Genomic DNA, 23,755 nt, shown 5'->3' with positions numbered 1-23,755 from the left:
TTTATAGCTGGAAATATAGGTACCAGCTTAGAACAGAGTTGTGGAGGCACTTTAAGAGTGGTACCCAAACCTGAGTGGTGTCAGAATCACTGGGGGTGCATTTGAAAGTTACAGATATCTGTGCAATACTGTATCCCAATCCAGTCAGTTCCTGGTGGACTGTGCTCAGGAACCTATGCCCTTTAAGAGGACATTGGCCTTTAGGAGTCACTAGGAATTAGTCTACATTATATTTGTATTCCCAAGGGCTTCCCCCACCTCTTTTTAAGTTGTTAAAGTGTGTGTGTGTGTTGTTCTTGTTTTACTCAGGTTTATCCAGCATCCAAAAAACTTTGGACTGATTGCATCTTACTTGGAAAGGAAGGTAGGAAGTGGTTTACACTGAGATTGTTGATAGATTTGGGTTGGTTGCTGCTTTGAAAGTTTTGTGTGCTAAAGCACAGAAGTAGTTAAATAGTTTTTGCAAAGGGCTTGACATAGAAAAGATTCTTATGTGAATAATATAGTGGTGTTTACAGTCATATGATGATGATTCTAAGTACAACACAGACTAATTTTCATGGTTAATGAAAATGACCTGATACTATGTTTCCCTAAAAACACACAGGTTACAGTGTTTTTCTGAACATCATTAAACTTCTAATTAAAATTTCAGAGTCCTGATTTTCCCTGAATTTGTTCGACAGTGTATTATTGCATGTTGGGTTTATGAACAAAATATTTAAAGAGACATTTTGAATATTTACTTATATAGAGGAAGAAAGAGAATTTAGTTACTGGTTAATAAGAAAGTGCTTGAATGCTTCTGATAGTTCCTGGTATCTTTTACATAATTTGTGTTAAGACAGCTGTAATTGTCCATCAAAATAGTAGATACTATATATATTTTACAGCCTAGATATGCCTTAAAGAGCTAGCCATTTGTGTTTTTCTCCAGTTTATATTTTGAGAACACTAGAGATTTTCCTTGAAGATGTTGCTTGATTTTTTTTTTTAATTCAATCTCATTGGATCCTCAATTTTTTTTATAGAGTGTTCCCGATTGTGTTTTATATTACTACTTAACCAAGAAAAATGAGAATTATAAAGCCCTAGTAAGAAGGAACTATGGAAAACGCAGAGGGAGAAACCAGGTATGTTTCATTATCATATGGAAACTATTTCAAGGTTGGTGGACTATAAAGATGAAAAATTTTATAATAGGGGCTTTCTCTGTATTATACTTTAGGCATTGACCTTTCTATCAAATTAATTAGAATGTTATGAACATGCTTTGATTATTTTGAAGTTAATCTATATTTAATGTGTTGCATTTTCTATTTTGAATGCATTTTAAGTTTCTGGCATACCAAAATTAATGAGAAGTTTTATATTTTCATGATACTGAAATTGTGCACGTCAGAGTTAACAATTGTAATATAATTAAACACAAGCACTGTGATATCTTAATGAATACACCACCCTTTCCAGTCCTTTGGTCTGTGAAGGGGACAGGTAGAGTAAGGTGACTATAGAGTCAAGGGTTGTTTGCTAAAATACTTAGAACCTGATTGTTTCAGGTTAGCTTCAATTCTGGGGTTGGAGCACTCGATGTCAGAGGACTGTGTCTAATGCAGTGCAGTGTGTGTTTTCACAGTGGCAGTTCAGAACTTTAGAAGCTCTTTTCCTTCGAATAGCTGGTCAGCTGCCGCCACAGCTCCCTCCTGCTCTTCTGTGTGCCACATGCCCTGAGACCACTCAGGATGGTGGCACCTGTGAACACGACGGCTACTGCCGTCATGAGCGTTCTGAAGTGCTTTGTTCTCCACAGCCCCCGCCTGCCTTCCCTGGTCATGCTGATCTCCAGATACAGGTTCCCTCATGATGTGTGGTCAGAAGTGTCTTGTGTGTTCTGTGTCATTGTTTCCTCCAGAGCAATGCCACCTTTTGGAATGTGGTCTCACAGACTTCAGAAGCAGTGTTTTTTGGTCAAGAAAAGTATAGAGTATTTGAGGAGTCAGCTGCGTAAAGGCTGCTGGAGGTTGGGGAAGCCACAGTGGGGTGAGGGGCCAGGACTGAGATCCTAGTAAGTGAGGGGCATCGGTGGGTGGTGTGTGCAGAGCACAGATGTCCCTTTGCTTGTAAGGTTCTGCTGTGGGCTGGTTTCAGGTAGCAGGGCATGTGGGGGTGTTTGCTTACCTGAAGACCCTGGTTGATATTAGGGGCAGAAGAGTATTGGGGGAACATGTGTTGTTCAAACCTGAGGACAGTGGACCTCTTTCCTTGTCTTGAGCTGAGTTGACACTTCCCCATGACTTTTCGGGGCTGTAAACCGTTTCTGGGTTATGCAGCCTGCTTGCTAGGCAGATGGCTGAGTTTGTCATTGGTGTGCCATCTTGTTGGTTCAGATGACAGATGAATGCTACCTTTGTGGGGTACAGGGTGAGGTTACTAGCATTTGAAACAGGTCTTGTGACCACTGTGGCATACTCGTGAGTCGGGGTGAATGAAACATTCCCAGTTGTAAAGCAGAACTAGTCACAATTGGAGAGTATGCATTTGAAAATCTTCCCGATTTCTTAGTTTTCTCTAAGGTGATAATGCATACTCAAAAGAAAATGAAACTTGCAATTAAAAGGGTGTGAAGCTGTGAAGGTCAGATAAGGCCAGCAGGGAGTTGTGATAGTGAAACAATCTAGCCAAAGGCCCAGAGTGGAAGAGTGGATTCCATTCTTGATGAATTGTGGAAATTTCATAGAATCAAGATCATGAGGACAGAAAGCAGGATTGGCAACAGTGGAAAGATGGGATGTGGAGGGCTGGGCACATGAATAGATTGCAGAGTCCTGGAGGTGACGCATGCCCACTGAAGATGGTGGTGGGGATGCCCTGTGGGAGGTTTTGATGGGTATGACCTGAAAGTATTTCACACACAGGATATCATGTTGATAGAAAAGGCAGTGACTAGCATCTTGAATCTGAAGAATAATGACAAGGCCTAATGGCCCATGAGAAATGCTGGTCTGGAAGAAGCACAAGCTGCAATCAAGATTGCCGGGAGAAATATCAATAACCTCAGATATACAGATGCTACCACCCTTATGGCAGAAAGTGAAAAAGAACTAAAAAGCCTCTTGATGAAAGTGAAAGTGGAGAGTGAAAAAGTTGGCTTAAAGCTCAATATTCAGAAAACGAAGATCATGGCATCTGGTCCCATCAGTTCATGGGAAGTAGATTTGGAAACAGTGTCAGACTTTTATTTTTGGGGGCTCCAAAATCTCTGCAGATGGTGACTGCAGCCATGAAATTAAAAGACGCTTACTCCTTGGAAGAAAAGTTATGACCAACCTAGATAGCATATTGAAAAGCAGAGACATTACTTTGCCAACAAAGGTCCGTCTAGTCAAGGCTATGGTTTTTCCAGTGGTCATGTGTGGATGTGAGAGTTGGACTGTGAAGAAAGCTGAGCGCCGAAGAATTGATGCTTTTGAACTGTGGTGTTGGAGAAGACTCTTGAGAGTCCCTTGGACAGCAAGGAGATCCAACCAGTCCATTCTGAAAGAAATCAGCCCTGGGATTTCTTTGGAGGGAATGATGCTGAAGCTGAAACTCCAGTACTTTGGCCACCTCATGCGAAGAGTTGACTCATTGGAAAAGACTCATGCTGGGAGGGATTGGGGGCAGGAGGAGAAGGGGACGACAGAGGATGAGATGGCTGGATGGCATCACTGACTCGATGGACGTGAGTCTGAGTGAACTCTGGGAGTTGGTGATGGAGAGGGAGGCCTGGCGTGCTTCGATTCATGGGGTTGCAAAGAGCTGGACACGACTGAGTGACTGAACGGAACTGAACTGAATGAGCCATGTGATGAAGTCATCTCTGTGTTCCTGGGAGACTTTGAGAGTCCATCCTTAATACTAAATGATGAAGAAAGGTGTCATAGGTAGACTTTCTGAAATTTGTAAAAAGATTTTAAACACCATGGTTGAACAGTGTTCTAGAAGGGGCGGTTGGGAACAAGACGGGTTCTGATTCTTCTTTCTACCTGGGTTGGAAGGAGGCATAGTGTAGGACATTTTCTGGAGAAGACCGAAGAGAAATTATCTTAAGGAAAAAGCTAATGGTAGTTTTGGGGAGTTGGTAAAAGACTTTGAGATTCCATCAAAAATTAAGGAAAATTTTGCTTTGTTCTGGGCAAAGGCATGAAAATGTTGGGTGTGCTGAGGGTAGCCTGAGCACAGACCCTTTGGGAAGGAGCAGAGACTGGAAAGAGGTACTATGCCTGGGATGGTCCTGTTTGGTTAGGCCGTTGGATTTCTTCAATAAACAAACGTAATAGGACTCAACACAAACTTAATTTTACTTTTCTCTCAGAATCACAATTCTAGTACTCGATACATCAGAGATACAAGGGTCTATATCTTATCTCTCCCAGTCTTTGTTATATGCTTATTTACAGTCACTTAGTTGTAATTACAGCTTAGATATATTTGAGTGTTTACTTTTCACTTTGTTGTATCCATAGTATTTTTCCAAATTGCTTCATTCTTGATAATGACCCTGACTGTCTACTATTCTGATAAATGAATGTTTCCCCCAAAGACAAACAACATAAAGAGGTTTCTTGTAGTATTATCCATAATGATGAAAAAATTGGCAGCATATTAAATATTTAATACTAGGGACAATGGTTTGATAAATTATAGTTTATCAAATTTCACAGCAGAATTGAAATGTTTGACAGATTAGATATTGGAATTAAGAGTATCAACCTCAGATTTCTGAGTGGAATCCTAACATTGTCACCTCTCTGGATCCAAACACAAGGAGCATGTGTGTGTGTGTACCCTTGTAAGCAATACATACAGACTACATTAAAGAGCTTTCAGATGATTTTTAATACATGACCCCTAGTTACATTGTGGAGGATTAATTAATAAGTTTAATTTGTTGCATAGATATTTATTATTACAATTTGAGGAGCTATTTCTTTTAACTTTCCAACTTTACAAATGATGGTTCATTCTAGCAGCAAATTGCCCGACCCTCACAAGAAGAAAAAGTAGAAGAAAAGGAAGAGGATAAAGCAGAAAAAACAGAAAAAAAAGAGGAGGAAAAGAAAGATGAAGAAGAAAAAGATGAAAAGGAGGACTCTAAGTGAGTTAGTTAAATATTATTGTTATTTGAAAATAATGAGATTGAATCTATTGAAGGTATAAAGTTTTAGATTTTAGAAAAATAAATGGGATATGTGTTTTGTCACCTAGTAGTTATTTGACATAATTAAGGGGTGGAATATTCTAGTAAGTATAACTTTTGGATTGATGGACTTACTTGCCAGATATGACCTAGTCTGTTTCAGAAGGGATGGACTAAATAATACACAAGTAGTTGTTGCTTGTGTAGTTGTTCATTTCTTTTTAATATTTATTTTGTTATTTCTCTAATCTTGGAAATACTGAAGGTTTGTCTGATTTTGAGGCAGTTAAAGCAGCCTAAATCATTTGTCATGGTTTTTAAAGTGTTAGATACTCAGGCCATTCTAATTTTGTACTTTAGGAAGATGAAACCTATAGTTTTGTTTTGTTTTTTTTTACTTATTCAGATAAAACATTTGTGCTCACCACGTGGTCAGTGGTTATAAGTTACTCATAAGTGCTCATAAGTTACTGCCACATCTCGTTTTGACTTTGTTCTTAAAATCCCTGGTTTGTTTAATGAGCGCGTATACGCTGCTTCTGAGAGCTCAGTCTTCTGGAGGGTACAGAGACCTGCATGACATGTGCTCTTTTCGGGCAGTTTATAAGCCAGGAGGGGAATTAGGCAAGATCCAAGGGAGGAGAAGAAAATGGCCTGGAAGGCATGTGCAGAAGCTGGGAGACTGAGAAGAGCTTGAGATTTTCTTCCATCTGTATAGTCTAGAGGACTTCATGCAGGAGCTAGTGGTCAGTGTGGGTACAATAGAGGGTGTAGCGTGGATGGACAGGTCTCCTTGGGAAACGGCAGATAGTGGTTTCATTAGACTGGGACATCAGACGCCTCAGGAGAAAAGTAGAAGGAGGTTGGGGTTCGATATGTAAAGCCTTAAATCTCAAATGTGGACTTCACTCAGGGAGTGGTATGGCTCTGTTTGGGAAAAGGTAGGCTTAGCATGGCTGAAATGATTTCCTGCCACAGGTCTTCCACTAGAATGTGGCTCTGTGAGCAGTTTAGGATGAACGGAGAGGTGGGAGGCAGGCAGGCAGGCGTGAAAGGCTGGGGCTAGGCTGCTGGGGCTCTGGACATGTGCAGCGGTGAAAGAAGCACAGGTGGTGGGAGAAATGTTAGTGAGATGGAAGGTTCACTGATGGGGAGTGACGAGTATGGGAGAGAGCTGCAGGCGCGATCAGGTCTGTAAACTGGGTGATGGTGAGCGTGCTGGTTTTGTCAACAGCAGGTAGTTGGGGCCGAGGGAGCAGGAAGCAGGGAGGGTGAGTGGGCATGTCTTTGGGTAAATTGAGTTTGTATTGATGAGAAGCCCAAATGGTTATTCCAGGTAACTGAGAGTTTGGGGGTGAGGGGGGCAGTTTGTTCAGTTTCTGTCTGAAGAATTTTGAAAGCTTTAATCTTTTTGGTGTATGTATACTTTTAAATCACACAAAATGTTCTTTGGCCACTGTTTCTAGAGAAAATACCAAGGAAAAGGATAAGACAGAGGGAACAGCAGAAGAAACTGAGGAGAGAGAGCAGGCCACACCCCGGGGCCGGAAGACCGCCAATAGCCAGGGCCGTCGGAAGGGCCGGATCACCAGGTCCATGACCAGTGAGGCTGCGGCGGCCAGTGCTGCTGCGGCCGCGGCCACTGAGGAGCCCCCGCCACCTCTGCCACCACCGCCAGAGCCCGGTGAGTGGACAGGGCTGGAGCGAATGGGCCACAATTTTGTTTGGGGTTCCGTTTCAGTGCTGGGGTGCCGCAGGAGGGACATCTGATATGGGCAGCGTAGAAATCCTGATCTAAAACTCTGGCCTTTACATTTGTTAGACTGAAATATCAAAGTCTTCTGAAAAAGAGCACCAGCCCTGACCTCACTACCCTAAGACTGTGGGTTTCCTTTGTACTTAGTTGTAATCCTAGTGTGCGTGCCCCCTTGTTTTCTAAGGTTTTAACTAGGCACGTGTCACAAATGTCTTCTAGTTTCTGAGTGATCTTTATTATCACTTTTGGTAGCTGTGAAATGCTGGCCATCTCTTCCCCCTTTAAAGCTAACATAGATGGCACTGTAATGAAAAAAACTGTATTCACCTGGCATTTTCTTTCTGTTAAATTGACTTTCATAGGAATAAATTCTTAGACAAGGAAATACTGGGTCTAAGCATAGGCATTTTTCTCTCTTATTAGGAACTATCTTCATTAGTTTATAAAAGGATCATATTAATGACGAGTCCTGTCACTGGTGGCTCGGTGGTACCAAGTTTATTATTACATGAAGTATTGATATGAAGAAAGTGCAAGTTCTGGGAATGACAAGGATAAAATGAAATAATTTAGACAGGCGAATGGGGACAGATCATGGTGGGCTTTGTTTTGACTATATTCTGCTTTGCTTACAAAACAAAGATTTTTAAATAGATGAGTGTTGTAATTAGATTGGTGCTTTAGAAAGATAACTGGTGAGAGCGTGGAGGTGTGTTTGGAGTTAACAGATTATATGCTTGGTGCTGTATAATCTGTGGATGACTTTTCTCTGACTTACTGAGTTCTACCTTTGTTTCAGTTTCTACGGAACCGGTAGAAACCTCTCGATGGACAGAAGAAGAAATGGAAGTTGCTAAAAAAGGTAAATGATAGTAGTTCAGGTTCTTCGGGTTTGTTTTTGTTTGTTTTTAGGGTTATTAGTAATGAGTGGTATGGAACTAATTCCTTTTTAATCAAAAAAAAAAAAGTTCTTCCACAATGGAAGCAGAATTTAGAAGTACACTTAGAAGGTTTTTTTTGACAGTATCCTGCTCTGTAACATACCCCAGTGTGTCTTGTTTGAGGGACCCACTTTTGAGGGATTTAACATTCTTTCTCATTTTATTTTGAATGTCTTGTTAGAGAGCAGGTAAGCCCTTTCAGTTTTACAGAAGAGTTGTGATTAAATGCAATTAATGTTGTTTTGGAAGGTATTTGATAGAAAAAGTCTCTTATTTAAAAGTTGCATTTAATAGAATGATAACTATTTCCTCAGTTTGCATTTAGTAAGGCTAAGTTTGATTACAAATTGCTAAGAAATTGTGCTGTGATTCAAGAGATGAGAGCATGGACTTTACAGCCAGACAGATGAAGGATTGAGTTCTGCCTCTGACACTTGTGTAGCATATGGCCTTCATTTTACTCTGGAACACTATGGGTCTTTTGTTCTTCTGTTCTTGCTTATAAATGACCTGTATAAAGTACAGGTCATACAGTTAGAAATTAGCTAAAATTTCTAAAAGGATAAATAATTGGTTTATAAATAAATTCTTTTTAAGTAAAATAATTTTGAGAAAATTTAGCCAATTCTTTTGAGCGTTAAGGATTTACCTTGCAGTTCCAAAGAGAAATTAGTACAAATAGCTTGACCTTTTAGTGACACATTTCAGATTTATTTTCTATTTAGCTGGTAATGAGTAACACATTTAAGAATCATGTAAACTTTGCCTAAAATACAGCAGTTTAGAGTGTTCTGTCCTCAGAATATTTTTATTTGAGGTGTGTTTGCTGTGACAGTTGTACTCATATGCATTGCTGTCATCTGACTGTCACAGCGCAGTAAATGGATGCCCACGTGGCCACAGTGTGGTCTGGTCCGAGGCACATCCCCACACCCAACTGCTCCTGCCCCTTCCTTTCAGCTTTTGTCATATGCTGGCAGAAACTGGAGGTGATCTTCAGTTTTCATTGTGAAGGAGTCTACTGGTGTTAACCTTGAAAAGTTGATGTTTTCCCCGCCAATTGTTGAATTTGCACTAGAAATTCCTGTTTGGATACACCTATGTCTAATGTACATCTCTGTTTATGCATTTATATGCCCATATTTCATGCACATATGTTTCTGTGTGCATATGTGTGTCATTTGTTGGAAGGAAGTCAGATTGCATAGGTTCCTGTGATGCATTGTGTTACAGAAGGTTTAAGAAAACCTGGTTGAAAAAGAGACACTGATGTATAGAACAGTCTTATGGACTCTTATGGGAGAGGGAGAGGGTGGGAAGATTTGGGAGAATGGCATTGAAACATGTAAAATATCATGTATGAAACGAGACGCCAGTCCAGGTTCGATGCACCATACTGGATGCTTGGGGCCAGTGCACTGGGACGGCCCAGAAGGATGGTATGGGGAGGGAGGAGGGAGGGGGGTTCAGGATGGGGAACACATGTATACCTGTGGCGGATTCATTTTGATATTTGGCAAAACTAATACAATTATGTAAAGTTTTAAAAATTCAAAAAAAAAAAATTCAAAAAAAAAAAAAATCTTCCGGAAAGAGTAAAACAACAACAACAACAACAAAAAGAAAACCTGGTTGATATTTTTGAGGGGATCCTTGATTGGAAATGGACTGGGGACATGTTGATTATACCTGGAGCCTCAAGTATGTGTCTTTACTTGGTGTTAGTCACTCACATTTGATTGCCTTATTAACTTTGTGCTGATACAGTGTTCCCCAGGATCTAGAAGTACCTAACCACGCAGTTGACAGTGTCTGGGCTCTCCCTCCCTGTGTGTCTGCATTGTCCTGGTCCTCTGGGAGATAACACAGCAAGGACAGGGTCACATTCTTCCAATATTGAGCATGTTTGAACTTTGGATAGAAAAATAGAGCTGTTAATGAATTTGTGTCAATCACATTTCAATAAGCATTGAAATGTATCAATAAATAAATGATGGTGAGTGCAAGGATTAGGGGTATTGTATTATTTTTCTTGTTTGCTGTATCAGGTGACTATTCAGTTAATGTTTGGTTTGTTTTTAAAATACAGGTCTAGTGGAACATGGTCGTAACTGGGCAGCAATTGCCAAGATGGTGGGAACTAAAAGTGAAGCCCAATGTAAAAACTTCTATTTTAACTATAAACGGAGGCACAACCTTGACAACCTTTTGCAGCAGCATAAACAGAAAGTGAGTGTCTCAGAGGTGGTGAATCTTTTACTTACTGTTTTTTGGGGGTTTTTTTGCGCTTCAAAGATTGCTCTTGAAGAAAACTTTTTTGTAGCCTTACCTATAAAGGATATGCTAGTTTCTTGGCACAAGTTGACTCTGTTTATTGCCCGGAGAGAAAAATTTCTGTTAGTAGTAATGGCAGTGCAGTACTTTTGAATTACTGTAAACTGGATTTGAAAAATATAAGCATTTTGGAGTTTGAATTGAAAACTTCAGAGTTCTGTTGACCATATTGAATGAGTTGATCTGGCTTATGAAAAAAGACGTTTTCTCAGAGACTCCATGGGGTAAAGACTAAAAACCAGCAAGTTTTGAAGTGTTACGGAAAAAATTATTTAAAGATTATGAGAGATTATTGAAAATGCGTTAACAAGAAAATTCCAGTGTTCTCAGAGTCTACAGAGCTCTTTGAGGGCTCCATGAATATTTTGTTTTCATAAGAATATTAAGCTGTTCCCTTTCTCACTGTGTGGACATTTGCATCCATGGGGTCAGAGAAGCTGTGAGTGAGAGTGCTGGTACGCTGGTGTGGACCTTGGTGGCACCGCCAAGCTCAGTGCACTCTTCATCTCCAGGCAGTTGCAGCTTTGTTTTTGTAAAACGGCAGTTTCACTTAGTGCCCTTGGTGAAGCAAATAAAACTTGGCTTTGGTAAACCTTGAGCCTTGCACACATGTCTGTATAATGATGGGCGGGGCAGAGAGCCCTCTGTACTGTCTTGGGCCAGGGTAGCACTCAAGGAAAGGCACACTGGGGTTGTTTGAGCTCCAAGCTAAACAAACCTCGCCTTTGTCATGGAATGTCATTTTTAATTAAAAGCATGACAGAAAAACCAGGCTTTTCAGACCTGAAAGTTTGCAGACATTTTCTTGAAAATGAATGAGCCTGTCTTGAAAGAAAACATCCATTAATATTGGTTGCCATTTTTAAATTTCCAGCTGTTAGGCAAAAATTAAAATTTTGGTAAATGTGTGTCTCTCACCATGAGCTTAACATCTTCACACTACTCAAAGACTTTTCTGATGAGACTCTCTAGCTGCTAGCATTATGAGCAATTTTTATTTTTCTTAACATAATTTTCTGTCTTCCACATTCCATGACATTATTTTTACTAGAAAATAAATGTGTATGTTATTTTTATTAGAAAAATAACATTTTTTGGAGGTGGAGAAGAACAGGAGTCTTTCAGGCTTTGGCTGTTTGTCCATGTAGAGTGATAAGTAGTTCCGAAAATGGTTTGGATGTGACTTTTGATCATTCTGATAAAAGCGATCTATCTGCACACAAGGCCTGTTAGTGGTCCCTGAAGGGACTGCCTGCCCCCAGCCAGGGTGCTTGTCAGACAGGCAGCTGCTGGTCTAGAGTACACCTTCTGCCTCAGCTCAGCTGTGAGAAGGCTTGCTTCTTTCCTTTCAGTTATGTAAATCCCAAGTAACAGTAGTTTTACTCTTCTAGGCCTCACGGAAGCCCCGTGAAGAGCGAGACGTGTCTCAGTGTGAAAGCGTGGCCTCCACCGTCTCGGCACAGGAGGATGAGGACATTGAGGCCTCTAACGAAGAGGAGAACCCCGAGGACAGTGAAGGTACCACCACTCTTCCGTCTGGTTGTGGCGTCTGCTGGCCCACATGCGTGATGGGTGCCTTAGTTGTTTGGCTGTCTAGGGATTGCTTCATTCAGGAAACGAGAGCACAGCGTATTTATCATTCAATCACACGTGTATTTATGTAGCTCCTGAGATGGTCCAGGTGCTGCAATTGAAAAGTCTTGAAGGATGGCAGTCCTACCTGAGGCACTAAGTGCCGACGTCCATAAGCTGTCACTGTGTCTCTATCGTTGCCACACATGTTGGTTCAGTCAGTACCTTCAGTTTCATTTTCCTCTTTCTTTATTTTATCGAGCTTGATTTATTTCAGCATTTATAAAGCTGAACATGTCATATTGATGTTTTCATGAAAAAAATGTATTAATGTCCCAGAGGCGTTGGCCAAAGAAATGTCAAGAAACTTAAATAAAATCCTTTATGCTTTTGAAAAATTAGTGACAACTTCCTCAAAAAGTAAATGTTTTCTTGATTTTTTTCGAATTAAAAAAGGTACCTAATTTAGTTTACATTACTATTAAAGTTTCTGTGAATTTCTTTTAACTGTCCTCTTCTCAAGTGGGGATTTTCACAGTGATTCCAGTAGCTTTTAATATGTTATATCTTAAACGTATTCATGTTTTATGTATGCAAATATTTTCTCTATCTCATTTGCTTTTTATCTTTAAATTACCAGAATTAAAGCTTTGCAGGTAATTAGAGCTGTTTGCATTTTCCTTTGTAGGCGCTTATGTTTTAAGCTTAAAAGGTTCTACACCTTCCAGGAGTTTTAGAAATACTAAATTCTGGTTTTTCTACAAATTGTTGTCATTGGGTTTTAAACTTAAAATTTATCTTGAAATGGGTTTTGACTTTGAGCAATAAGTGAACTTTATTCTGTGAGGTTTTGTGAAAACCGAGGTCAGGTCAGTTCAGTTCAGTCGCTCAGTCATGTCCGACTCTTTGCAACCCCATGAATCGCAGCACGCCAGGCCTCCCTGTCCATCACCAACTCTCAGAGTTCACTCAGACTCAGGTCCATCGAGTCAGTGATGCCATCCAGCCATCTCATCCTCTGTTGTCCCCTTCTCCTCCTACCCCAAATCCCTCCCAGCATCAGAGTCTTTTCCAATGAGTCAACTCTTCGCATGAGGTGGCCAAAGTACTGGAGTTTCAGCTTTAGCATCAGTCCTTCCAAAGAAATCCCAGGGTATTGCCAAAATGGAGAGACCACTGGAGCAGGCTTGCCTGGGGCGAGCTGAGGGGCTGCAAGCAGTCTGAAGGGGTGGCTGGCATTTGGAAAGAGGTCCTCAGAGTGTGCTGACTTCAATAGGGTTGTAACTGGTAGCCAGTATTGCCTGGGTTATAAATGTACATGAAGCTTTTATTTCACAAGACTGGGTGGCTTAAACAATAGAAACTTATCTATTGTATTAGTGCTTAGTCACTCAGTCATGTCCAACTCTTTGTGACCTCAGGAACTTTAGCCCAGAAGGCTTCTCTGTTCATGGGATTCTCCAGGCAAGAATACTGGAGTGAGTTGCCATTTCTTTGTCCAGGGGGTCTTTCCCGCCCAGGGATCGAACCTGGTCTCTTCTGCATTATAGGCAGATTCTTTACCATTTGAGCCACCAGGGAAGCCCTTTAAATTAGGGTCCAATTTTTATGACCTCATCTAACCTTTATTATCTCCTTTTAAGGGCATTATTTCCAAATATAGTCACATTGAGGGTTAGGGCTTTAACATAAATTTGGGGGTGGGGTGGGACACAGTTCAGTGCATAACAAGGGCCAAGTCTATTTGTCATATGTATGTTTATTTCAGAACATGGAATCCTGTTGCATGGACTGACATACTCTTAAAAATTGAACACCACGAAATGACTTTTTTCCTTCTCTTTTCTTCCTGTTTCTTTGTCTTTGTGTGAAGCTTTTTCCAAACTGTCAAATGAGGTTGTCAGGTTAATTACAACCTGGTATTACAGCAATGCTTCCGTGGGCTCTAGTGTGGACTGGCCTGGTCACATCATGCCATTTGTACATGTGTGTGTGTTGTGACGTCTGGTGGTGCTGGTTTAGTCGCTAAGTCATGTCTGACTCTTGCAACCCAGCGGGCTGTAGCCCGCCAGGCTCGTCTGTCCATGGGATTCTCTAGGCGAGAATACTGGAGTGGGTTGCCATTTCCTTCTCCAGGTCTTCCTCCCAACCCAGGAATTGAACCCATGTATCCTGCATTGCATGCAGATTCTTTACCAACTGAGCTATGAGGGAGATCCTTGGAATGATGACATCTGGAATGGTTTCCTATTAGTAGGAAATGAACTTGCCACCAGAATGGTGGGGTCTGCAGTTCCTTTGACTTAAATTTCACTTGTCAGAGAAGAGCAGCAAGCACAGTGCGTTTTCCATGAGCCCTGATTGGTCTTAACTGCTCAGTTCAGGGAGACCCTGAAGCCACATGGGTTTGTGCCCTCAGGCTTTTGCGCTCGGGTGAGTGGAGATAGCTGCTAGAGGCCAAGTCTCCATGTTGGCTTCCTGAATGGGCGTCTGACCATATGAGTATCTTTCGTAATTCGATGAGTTACATCAGAAGGACCAAACCTTTGTTGTAATTTAGATTTTCTCTTGGTCTGAATCATTCTTTGAGGTGTTCTGAGGGGGAAAGAAAAAGACACTCACACTTGGCTGGTGCTTGGTAAAGCACTGAGACTTGAAAGAAGAAGATAACTGAAGGAGTGCTTATGCCAGATGATGTCATCTGCATAATCACTGACGTGTCCTCCAGGCTTTGGAGGAGAAATGACTTGTTAGTTTGTCCTCGAACTTGGCTTCCATCACTGTGTGAATAGAAATGATGCTGCTGCTGCCACTGCTAAGTTGCTTCGGTCGTGTCTGACTCTGTGCAACCCCATAGACGGCAGCCCACCAGGCTCCACTGTCTCTGGGATTCTCCAGTCAAGAATACCAAAGTGTGTTGCCATTTCCCTCTCCAATGCATGAAATTGAAATTGAATGTGAAGTCTCTCAGTTGTGTCCAACTCTTCGGGACCCCATGGACTGCAGCCCACCAGGCTTCTCCGTCCATGGGATTCTCCAGGCAAGAGTACTGGAATGGGGTGCCATTGCCCTCTCCGGAAATGAGGATGAAGTCTGGCTTTTTGTCTGCCTTTCAACACTGGTAGCATCTTTCACCAACCATAATTGCTGCTGTCCATTAGACCTTATAACACATGAGGTGCTCTTCTGAGCTTTTGTCTTTTGATTTTGTTTTTGTTGTTGAGACTTGAGCTGTTATCTGAGTCCAGGCTCACACATCTAACTGCCTGTATAACCTTTGTATTTGGGCACCTAAGGGTTAACAGCATCCGAAACCGACCTGTGTCTCTCACCTCCACACCTCCCTTTCCCTCCAGTCTCCCCCTGGGTGCGTGGGTGCATCTCCTTAGATCTCCCCTCCTCCATTGCTGCCACCCCACTTAGAGCCACTGTCCCTTCCTTCAGTGGCCTCTGGATTGGTCTGCTTGCTGCTGTTTGTTCCATTATATTTTTTTTCCTCCAGAGAGCAGCCCGAGTGAACCTTGTAAAATACAAATCAGGTCAGGTCTCTCTGCTCCACATCCTGTGATGCTTCTCCCATCTCATTCAGAATCAAAGCTGGAGGCCTGCAGGGAGGCGTGCAGCCTCCCTGTAGGCACTGGCCCCTCTTACGTCTCTGGCCTCTGGCGGCCCCTTCTGTTGCTCACTCTGTTCTTTTTTACTGTGGTTAAATGAGATAAAATTGACATATAATGTTACACTAGTTTCAGGTGAACAACATAATGATTCAGTACTTGTACATTATGAAATAATCTAGTTCATCATCCAGTAAGTCTGGTTAACTTTCATCATTGCATAGTTACTTTTCTTGTGATGAGAATTTTTAATGTCTACTCTTGGCAACTTTCAGATTTACAACACAGTGTAATTAACTGTAGTCATTATGCCGTATGTCACATCCACAGGATTCAGTTATTTTATAACTAGGTGTTTGAGTCTTTTGACACATTCATCCCTTTTGCCTACTCCTCACCTCCTGCCTCTGACAACCACCAGTGTATTCTCTCTATTGGTGCTGTTTTCTTTTTAAAGATTCCACATGTGAGTGAGATCATCCAGTGTCCTTCTCTGTCTGACTTATTTCACTTAGCACAGTGCCCTCAAGTTCCATCTGTGTTGTCAGAAATGACAAGACATATATTTATATATGTTTACATATATGTGTGTGTGTGTATATACATACCACATTTTCTGAATCCTTTCATCCATTGACAGACACTTAGGTTGCTTCCATATCTAGGTTATTGTAAATAGTGCTCCAGTGAATGTTGGAGTGCATATATTTTTTCAAGTTAGTGTTTTTTTCCCCCCTTCAGATAATACCCAGGCATAGAATTGCTGGGTCATATGGTAGTCCTGTTTTTAATTTTTTGAGGAAGCTCCATACTCTTTTTCATAGTGGCTGCACCAGTTCCCTTCCTACCAGCAGTGCATTAAGGGCCCCCCTTCTCCACGTCCCCCCAGCTGTTGGCACTGCTTGTCTTTGTGATGATGGCACTGGCAGGTGTGAGGCGCCACTCCCTCTGTTTGCCCACTGTCCTCATTGCTGCGCCCAAGCTGACAACCCCAGGTGAGGGGCTTTTCCGCGTGCTCATTTCTTCCTGGCATGCGCTTCCCCACTTCCTTTGGGCCTCTGGCGATGTCATGTGAGTGCTCTCATGCCTCTGTACCCACTGGCTCTCAGTGAGTTCCATATTTACTGCGTTTATTACTACCTGATGTGTCAAGTGTTTATTGCTCATTCCCTGTTTCACCCTAGGATTTCTTCTCCCATGGCTGGGTTACCAGGACCTCAAACAGCTTCTTACATGGCAGGTGTTAGGCACATATTTGAATGAATGAAAGCATGAATTTGTCGAGTTATTAAAAATTATGTTATGTGTGAAAAGTATTTGTTCTCATATGATCATTTAAGTTTTTATTTTTACTGTTTTTTATATAAAAATGATACATTTATGGCATCAGAGTTTCCTATTTTGCTTAAAATATTTCTGCATATCTCTTGAGGTTATTTGTATTTCGTACTAGATTATCTTCTTAAGAGTTTTAAAAGGATTTATCCCATTTGGAATTCTTTTTCTGCATTATGTAAGGCAGCATTCGTGTTTTTCTCCCACCAAAGGACCAGTTCTGAGCAATCGCACTCATTAGCTGTTATCCTGCCTCAGAGATTTAGAGCACTGGCTCTGGCATGTATCAGTTCCTCACGTCCATCAGGACCTGTTCCTGACCTTCTCTTCTGTACCACTGGTTTGTCTTGTCTGTCTCTGGGGCAGCCCCAAACGTGTCGTAATACATTGACTTTGTAGTGAGTTTAAGTGTCTGAGGAGTAAGTCTCTCCCATGCTGGTAACATTTTCTAATTTTCTTGAATTTTCTCAGGGACTTATTTTTTCACGTAAATTATAAATTGATCTTACACACCTTTGGGATTCTCATTGGAGTTATATGTATTAATTTTAGGGAGATGTAAATTTTTTGTGTTGTCTTGTAATCTATTTTAAGAAAATAATCGAAAACATAATGTTGAAGTGAGTATCTCTGTGTCCTGTTCATAGCAGTGTCGCGTTGAAAGTAGCCCAAGGGTTCAGTAATAGAGGAAAGGTGACATAAACTTAAAGACATGTTCACAGCCACTCATTCATTTCACACCGCATCAGGTATGTGAGCCCGCTCTGTGCCAGGACCTTGGCCTTGTGCTGGTCACTAGGACTAAATGAAAAGCGAAATGTGTAATCCTTACCCGTATGGTGTTCACAGGCTCATGGGAGCAACAGCCAGGGGTCACGTAATTGTGAACAAAAGTAAAATTGTAGCTGCAGTCAGTACATGTGCTGTGGAAGCCATCAGCAGCAAAGTTCAGCTTTGTTGAGGTAATCAGAGAAGGCTTTTTTTTAAAGCATGTGGTAGTTGATCTAATATCCAAAGGAAAGAGTAGATGAAAGCCATTCAGAATGTGTGTAGTCAGTGGTAAGGGATGCATGGACCTTCAAAGAACTGAAAGAAGACCACAGAGGAGGCAGGGCTGGAGAGGGAGCTGGCAGCTCGCAAGAATGGCCACACCCGGCAGCTTGGGACTGGATCCTGGGAGCAGCAAGGCTCCTGGAGATGTTTTAGGCGGGAGAGAGTGGGAGTGAGTTTTGGTAAGATTGGGCTTTTAAATTCACTCTGGCTTTGTGGTAGAGAGGAGTCTGGGGTGGTGGTGAGAAGAGTCGTTTCTGGAGTCAAATGGCAGTTGTGAAATTGAATAGAAATGGCTGGATTTGAGGGATATTTTTAGAGAGAAATCTATAACTCATCAAGGTGCAGAATCTGGAGATAAATGAGAGGAGCGTGTGAAAGATGACTCCTGGGTTCCTAGCTTGTTTGCTGGATACTAAACTCTAAAAAAGAGCTTGATTTGAGACTTGGAAGAGTTGAATACCAGTCCAGAGTAAGACACAGAGAATTTGTAATTCCTTTGTGACATCTAGGTAAAAGCATTAAAAGTACATGTATGAGATGGAACAAATGGTGGGAAAGACCAGTGTTACAACAAATTAAATGACAGAACCTATGTAATATTGTCCTAGAGCTTTGCTATCCAGTGAGGTAGCCACTGGACACCCGTGTGGTGGTTGAGTTCTTAAAATGTGATTGCAATCTTCCCTCCACCTGAGGATCCTGCATATGCGGGTTCAACCAGCTGCGGGTCCAAAATATTAAAAAAAAAAAAAAAAACCCAGAAGGTGCCCCAAAGCAGAATTCCACACTATGGCAACTATTTACACAGCATTTGCATTGTTCGTACAGCTCTTCAGACAGAAGTTTTATTAGGTATCATAAGTCATCTCGAGATGATGTGAAGAGTACTGGAGGATGTGCATAGGTTGTATGCAAACACTACGCCCTTTTATACAAGGGACTTGAGCACCCGTGGATTTTGGTATCTGTGGTGGGGTGTGGGGGTTTTCCTGGAATCAGTCCCCTCCAGACACCAAGGGACAGCTGTCAAGAAAGTTGAGATGTGCCGAAATGTGAAATAGCAAATTTTGAAGACTTAGTACTAAAAAAAGGTAAAACACCTTGTTACTAGGTTTCTATGTTGGTTATGTTTAAAATGGTAATATTTTGCACATATTGGGTTAAATAAAATTATTGTTGAAGTTAATTTTACCTGTCTCTCTTCTTACTTTTTTAACGTGGCCTCAAGAAAAATTAAAATTACAGATGTAATGTGCATTAGGTTCCTCTTTGGATGGTGCTGTTCTAATGTCAGCTCTCCTGGATTAAAAAAAGCAGAGACAGGACTGGTAGAAATAAATCAGAATGTCATCTTTTATGGAAATGTTTTTGATTTAGTTTTATTTTTTAATCTATCTTTTTCAAATTTTGTATGAATTATTTTTGGACATTAAAAGCTTTTATGCTTTCTGTTTCCAAAGACTGAGGCAATTTGAGCTTTCCCTTTCGTACTTTTTAGAAAACTTGTTTTCCCAGTGCTGTGGTACTTCAAGGGAGGTCATCACAGGAGGATAACTCATCCTAAACAAGTACTTTCAAGCATGGCTTCTGTCACCAGCTGACACATGTTCATTATCAGATTTTTATGCTGTATCATTATCTTTAAGGTGCTGAAAATAGTTCTGATACAGAAAGTGCTCCTTCTCCTTCACCAGTTGAAGCTGTCAAGCCTGGCGAAGACAGCACTGAAAATGCGCCTCCTCGAGGGACTGCTGAGGCCGCGGCCGAGCTGGAGGCCACCCCTGATGCCGTGCCCAGGCCTTCTCCCTCGCCGGCAGCTGCGAGCACAAAAGTGGCCGAGGATGACAGTGTGGAAGCCCCGGCGAATGATAGCATCACAGTGGACACGGCCGAGCCGATGGAAGTGGAGCATGAGGAGCACGGGGCTGAAGGCACTTCTGCTCTTGACCTCCCCTCTGCCGCCAAGGCCGATGCTGTGGATGTTGAAATGCGGGTGCCAGAAAGCAGTCCATCCAGAGTCGAAGGGGACCCCAAAGACAGAGACCTGCAGAGGAGTGGCGAGAAGCCGGAGCCTGGAGAAGACGATCTAGGGGTGGCCCAGCAGCTGAGTGCCCCGAGGCCCGAGCCCCTGTCCGACCACGATTCCAGCGCCACTTGCAGTGCAGACGAGGACGTGGACGGGGAGCCCGAGAGGCAGCGGTGAGGCTCCCTCCTTGACCTCCCCCGTCTTTATTCTGCTGGTCGCAGACTGAACCCGGGGTGGTGCTGGCTGCCAAGGTTGCTCCTGTGTAAATACTGGCCAGTGAGAGAGTCTGTCTGCTTTTACTGTTGGGTTCTGATGCTAGTCACCTGATTAACCAAAAAGAACTGTGTGGTCGTTATTTTTTAAAGAAAAAGACTTTAACTTCTTTCCGTATCAATTGTTAGGTACATCCCATATGATAGCAGAGAATGGCGGTCAGCTCCCAGAGCTGTGACCAGAACCGCAGTTGCCTGCTGCTGTGGTGGCCGAGCCATGTGACGTGGTGGTGAAGGGGCAGGCGGGAGGCGGGGGCCCCAGCTCTGCCCTCGGATGGAATGGCCTCGGAGCGAGGCCACAGTGCCTGTGTGTGAGATGTGAGAGATGCTGAGGGCAAAAATGGGGACTGGAGGAAAAGTGTGTTAGAAAGCATAATCTGATTCAAGTTGGTGGTGATTGTAATGGTCACCTTTTTGTATCACTTAAAATGGTAGATTATTCATATTTGTAATTTAAAGTACAGTATGATACAAATTAACTTACATACTTTTAGTCAAATTAATATTATAGAAATACAATCTTTATGGTTTTTATAACATTTGCTGTAAAAAAAATAAATTTTTATAGGAGTAGATACTACCTTCTTTAGTATACTCAGTTTCTTGGGTGTTTACTTTTCCCTGAAAGAAATGCAGTCACCTAGAATCACAGTACCTAGAATCATTTGTACCATGTTGAATTGATTGGTGCAAACTGTAGAATGAATTAGACCAAAATGTCATTTGACCAGAAACCCAACTCAGCTCTTTTTTTCTATGTTCCCCCTTTTTAATAAGAAAGAGGCTCTCAGGAGACAGCCAGATTCTGCTCAGAGCTCTGCTTCTATAGTGTGTCCTGGTGTCATTGTGCTTTCGGTCCGTTTACAGTGTATTGTACATCTTATATACTAAAGAATGGGACTTGATACTAGAATGGTATTGAACATAACAATCATGATTTCTCCAAGGAGATTTTTATGTGGTAGATAATAGAATTTTAATCAGCAAAAATAGAAATAATATAGGGCTCCTACTTAACCATGGTTTTTCAGAAAATTGAAGGTTCTAGCATTCTTCTTCTCATGTCTCAATACTGTGGATTTTAACTGTTCCAAACTTTAAACATAAATGGATTCAAGCTGTATGGTCCCTTTTTAAGCATGTTTTACTGAAATATGTCATCTAAAATAAGAGTCATGTGTTCTGTGCTGTTGGCTTTAGTGACTTATTTATAAATTTATGAGTGAAGGGAAAATTAGGATGGCAGTAATCATAAAGGGGAGGAGCACCTGAGGGCTGACTGTGATAGTGGTCATGAAGTTCTGACGTTCCTTATCAGCACATGGTACTCTGTGGATGATCCTCTAGTTCACTTTGCTTCCAAGCTGGCAAAATGACACTTTCTGTTGTTTGTATCTTTAATAATATCTTGATTCTTTGTGTAAAAAGTTGTTTTCTTTTACACATTCCTGTTTTCCTACACATTTATACCTTTTCAAATGTTCACCTTTCCCGGTAACTGACAACACTGGGAAATATGATGGCGCCTGTAAGGTATTGTGTTCCAGTTCCTCTTCTGGACATCCTTTACTCAAGTGTGGGTCCTGAAACTAAGTGAAGTGGTGCAGTGTGCGGTGGCAGAGGGTGAGCGGGAGCACGGGCTGGGTGGGGAGCGCGGGCAGCCATGTGAGCTCAACCTGCTGTTGCCTCGTGGGAGTGCTGCCTCTGTGGTGCCGTTTCTCCCCAGTTTTCATGAGAAACCAGGAGTCTGGAATTATGGGTGAAATTTTTTTGTTGTTTCTATTTCTTTTTTTTTTTGGTGTTGCTGGGTCTTTGTTGCTGTGTGCAGGCTTGTTTTCTCTAGTTGTGATGAGTTAGGCCTGCTCTCTGTTGCAATGCGTGGGCTTCTCAGTGAGGTGGCTTCTCTTGTGGAGCTCAGGCTCTAGGCTCAGGCTTTGGTAGTTGTGGTGCTCGTGGGCTTAGTTGCCCTGTGGCATGTGGGGTCTTCGTGGACCAGGAATGGAACCCACGTCCCCTGTATTGACAAGTGGACTCTTTACCACTGGACCACCAGGGAAGTCCCTGGGTGAAATTCTTGATTTTAAAATGATGGTGGTTTATTCAGATGTTTTAAAAATACTCTCTCATCTTAGCAAAACACTAGTTTGTAACCTATGTTAATGGTAAATTAGGACCTGACATTCTCTAATGGCCCTTGTTCAGATTGTTCTGTTGGTTAGATGCAGATGAGTATCAACCTATAAATTAACGTTAGATTTCTTTACCTGAAAATTTAGCCTTGTAGATTTTTTCCTTACTATTCAAATATGTAAGGTTAATGTTATATATGTGTGTGTGTGTACATGTTAACTTACAAGGAATTATGGTGATTGTATGTTTAAAGTCTTGAATAAGAATATATTGATTAGTCATTTTTAATTGCATTTTCAGAATGTTTCCTATGGATTCCAAGCCTTCGTTGTTAAATCCCGCTGGGTCTATACTGGTCTCATCACCCATAAAACCAAACCCACTGGACCTGCCTCAGCTTCAGCATCGAGCTGCTGTCATCCCACCAATGGTAAGTTTTCAACGTGAGTAAGAAAAGTAGAGTTGAAAACAAAGACCTTTAGAGACATTTCTTCTTTAATCAGTGCTTGATTTTTTTTTTTTAATTGTAGTAAAAATCATATAACATGAAATTTACATCTTAACTCTTACGTGTGCTGTTCAGTAGGGTTAAGTATATGTATTAAACCATCACTCTCCCCTGCCCCCAGCAACCTACACCTTTTTACTGTCTGTTTTATGAATTTCGCTACCTACAGAAGTGGGCTCATAATACAGTGTTTGTGTTTTTTTGTGGCTGTTTTATTTCACTTCGCCTAATGTTCTGAAGATTATTCATATTGTGGCACATGTTGATTCTCCTTCTATCTTAAGACTGCGTGTATAGACCACATTTGATTTATCCATTCATCTGTTGAATGCATTGCTTTTTCAAATGAATTCATGTGAGAATTGATTGAAATGATCCATTTCCAGTTAAGTTAAAAAGAGAAATGTGGTGCTCTAGCCATAAATGTTACTGAGTTTTGTGTTTGTTTTGTTTTGCTATAAGATAATAGTAAATATAAATAGTGTATCTAGATGTTGAATGTTTAGAATAAATTATAGAGGTTATGGTTAGCTTTAGTATACAGTTCCAAACCTAGTTTTATTTGCATATTATCTTATTAATCTCTGTGAATTTGACTCCCTTTTGATCCTGAATTCTGGTATTGGGTATTGATCCTTAGTTATGTTCTAGCTCTTTATTTCAGAGGATAAAAATTTGTTCCCTAGGTCACATGACAATACATAAAAGTTAAGTGTGTGCCTCTGATAAATAGGCTCACCAAAAAAATCATTAAACATTTGTTCATTCGTTGATTTACCCAAATGGACATAAATTGAGGGTCTGCCGAGTTCAAGGTAACATTTTTCTTATGTTTTGTGGAATGTCATAATCTCTGACTTCAGAAAATTTAAAGATTGGTCTTGATAATAAGACATAGAAGCAAATCCTGTTTCTTGTTCTGCCTCAGTTTTTAGAAATTCATTTATTATAATTGGAGGATAATTGCAATGTTGTGTTGGTTTCTGCCATACATCAACATGGATCAGCCATAGGTGTACGTATGTCCCCTCTGCA

At 41.4% G+C, this 23,755-nt stretch overlaps 1 protein-coding gene across 26 annotated transcripts in view; it reads left to right on the top strand.

The window, feature by feature from the left end:
* Nucleotides 1-23,755, top strand: part of NCOR1 (nuclear receptor corepressor 1) — a 114,433-nt gene that overhangs the window by 52,904 nt on the left and 37,774 nt on the right. For 20 of the 26 annotated variants that reach the window (XM_086358652.1, XM_086358660.1, XM_086358647.1 and 17 more), the window contains 9 exons: nucleotides 310-364; nucleotides 1,032-1,133; nucleotides 5,010-5,137; nucleotides 6,646-6,863; nucleotides 7,735-7,797; nucleotides 9,966-10,105; nucleotides 11,602-11,728; nucleotides 19,431-19,983; nucleotides 22,513-22,642. In XM_086358652.1, the coding sequence (XP_086214778.1) occupies nucleotides 310-364; nucleotides 1,032-1,133; nucleotides 5,010-5,137; nucleotides 6,646-6,863; nucleotides 7,735-7,797; nucleotides 9,966-10,105; nucleotides 11,602-11,728; nucleotides 19,431-19,983; nucleotides 22,513-22,642 (1,516 nt within the window). The remainder of the gene's footprint in view (nucleotides 1-309; nucleotides 365-1,031; nucleotides 1,134-5,009; nucleotides 5,138-6,645; nucleotides 6,864-7,734; nucleotides 7,798-9,965; nucleotides 10,106-11,601; nucleotides 11,729-19,430; nucleotides 19,984-22,512; nucleotides 22,643-23,755) is intronic. The other 6 variants (XM_086358659.1, XM_086358645.1, XM_086358638.1 and 3 more) reach the window with 3 other exon arrangements.

Source organism: Bos grunniens, chromosome 19 (genome assembly GCF_055505025.1).
Source record: "Bos grunniens cultivar Pamir isolate PY7600 chromosome 19, Bosgru_T2T1.0, whole genome shotgun sequence".
Lineage (NCBI taxonomy): Eukaryota > Metazoa > Chordata > Mammalia > Artiodactyla > Bovidae > Bos > Bos grunniens.
This window is presented reverse-complemented; position numbering and strand designations above follow the sequence as displayed.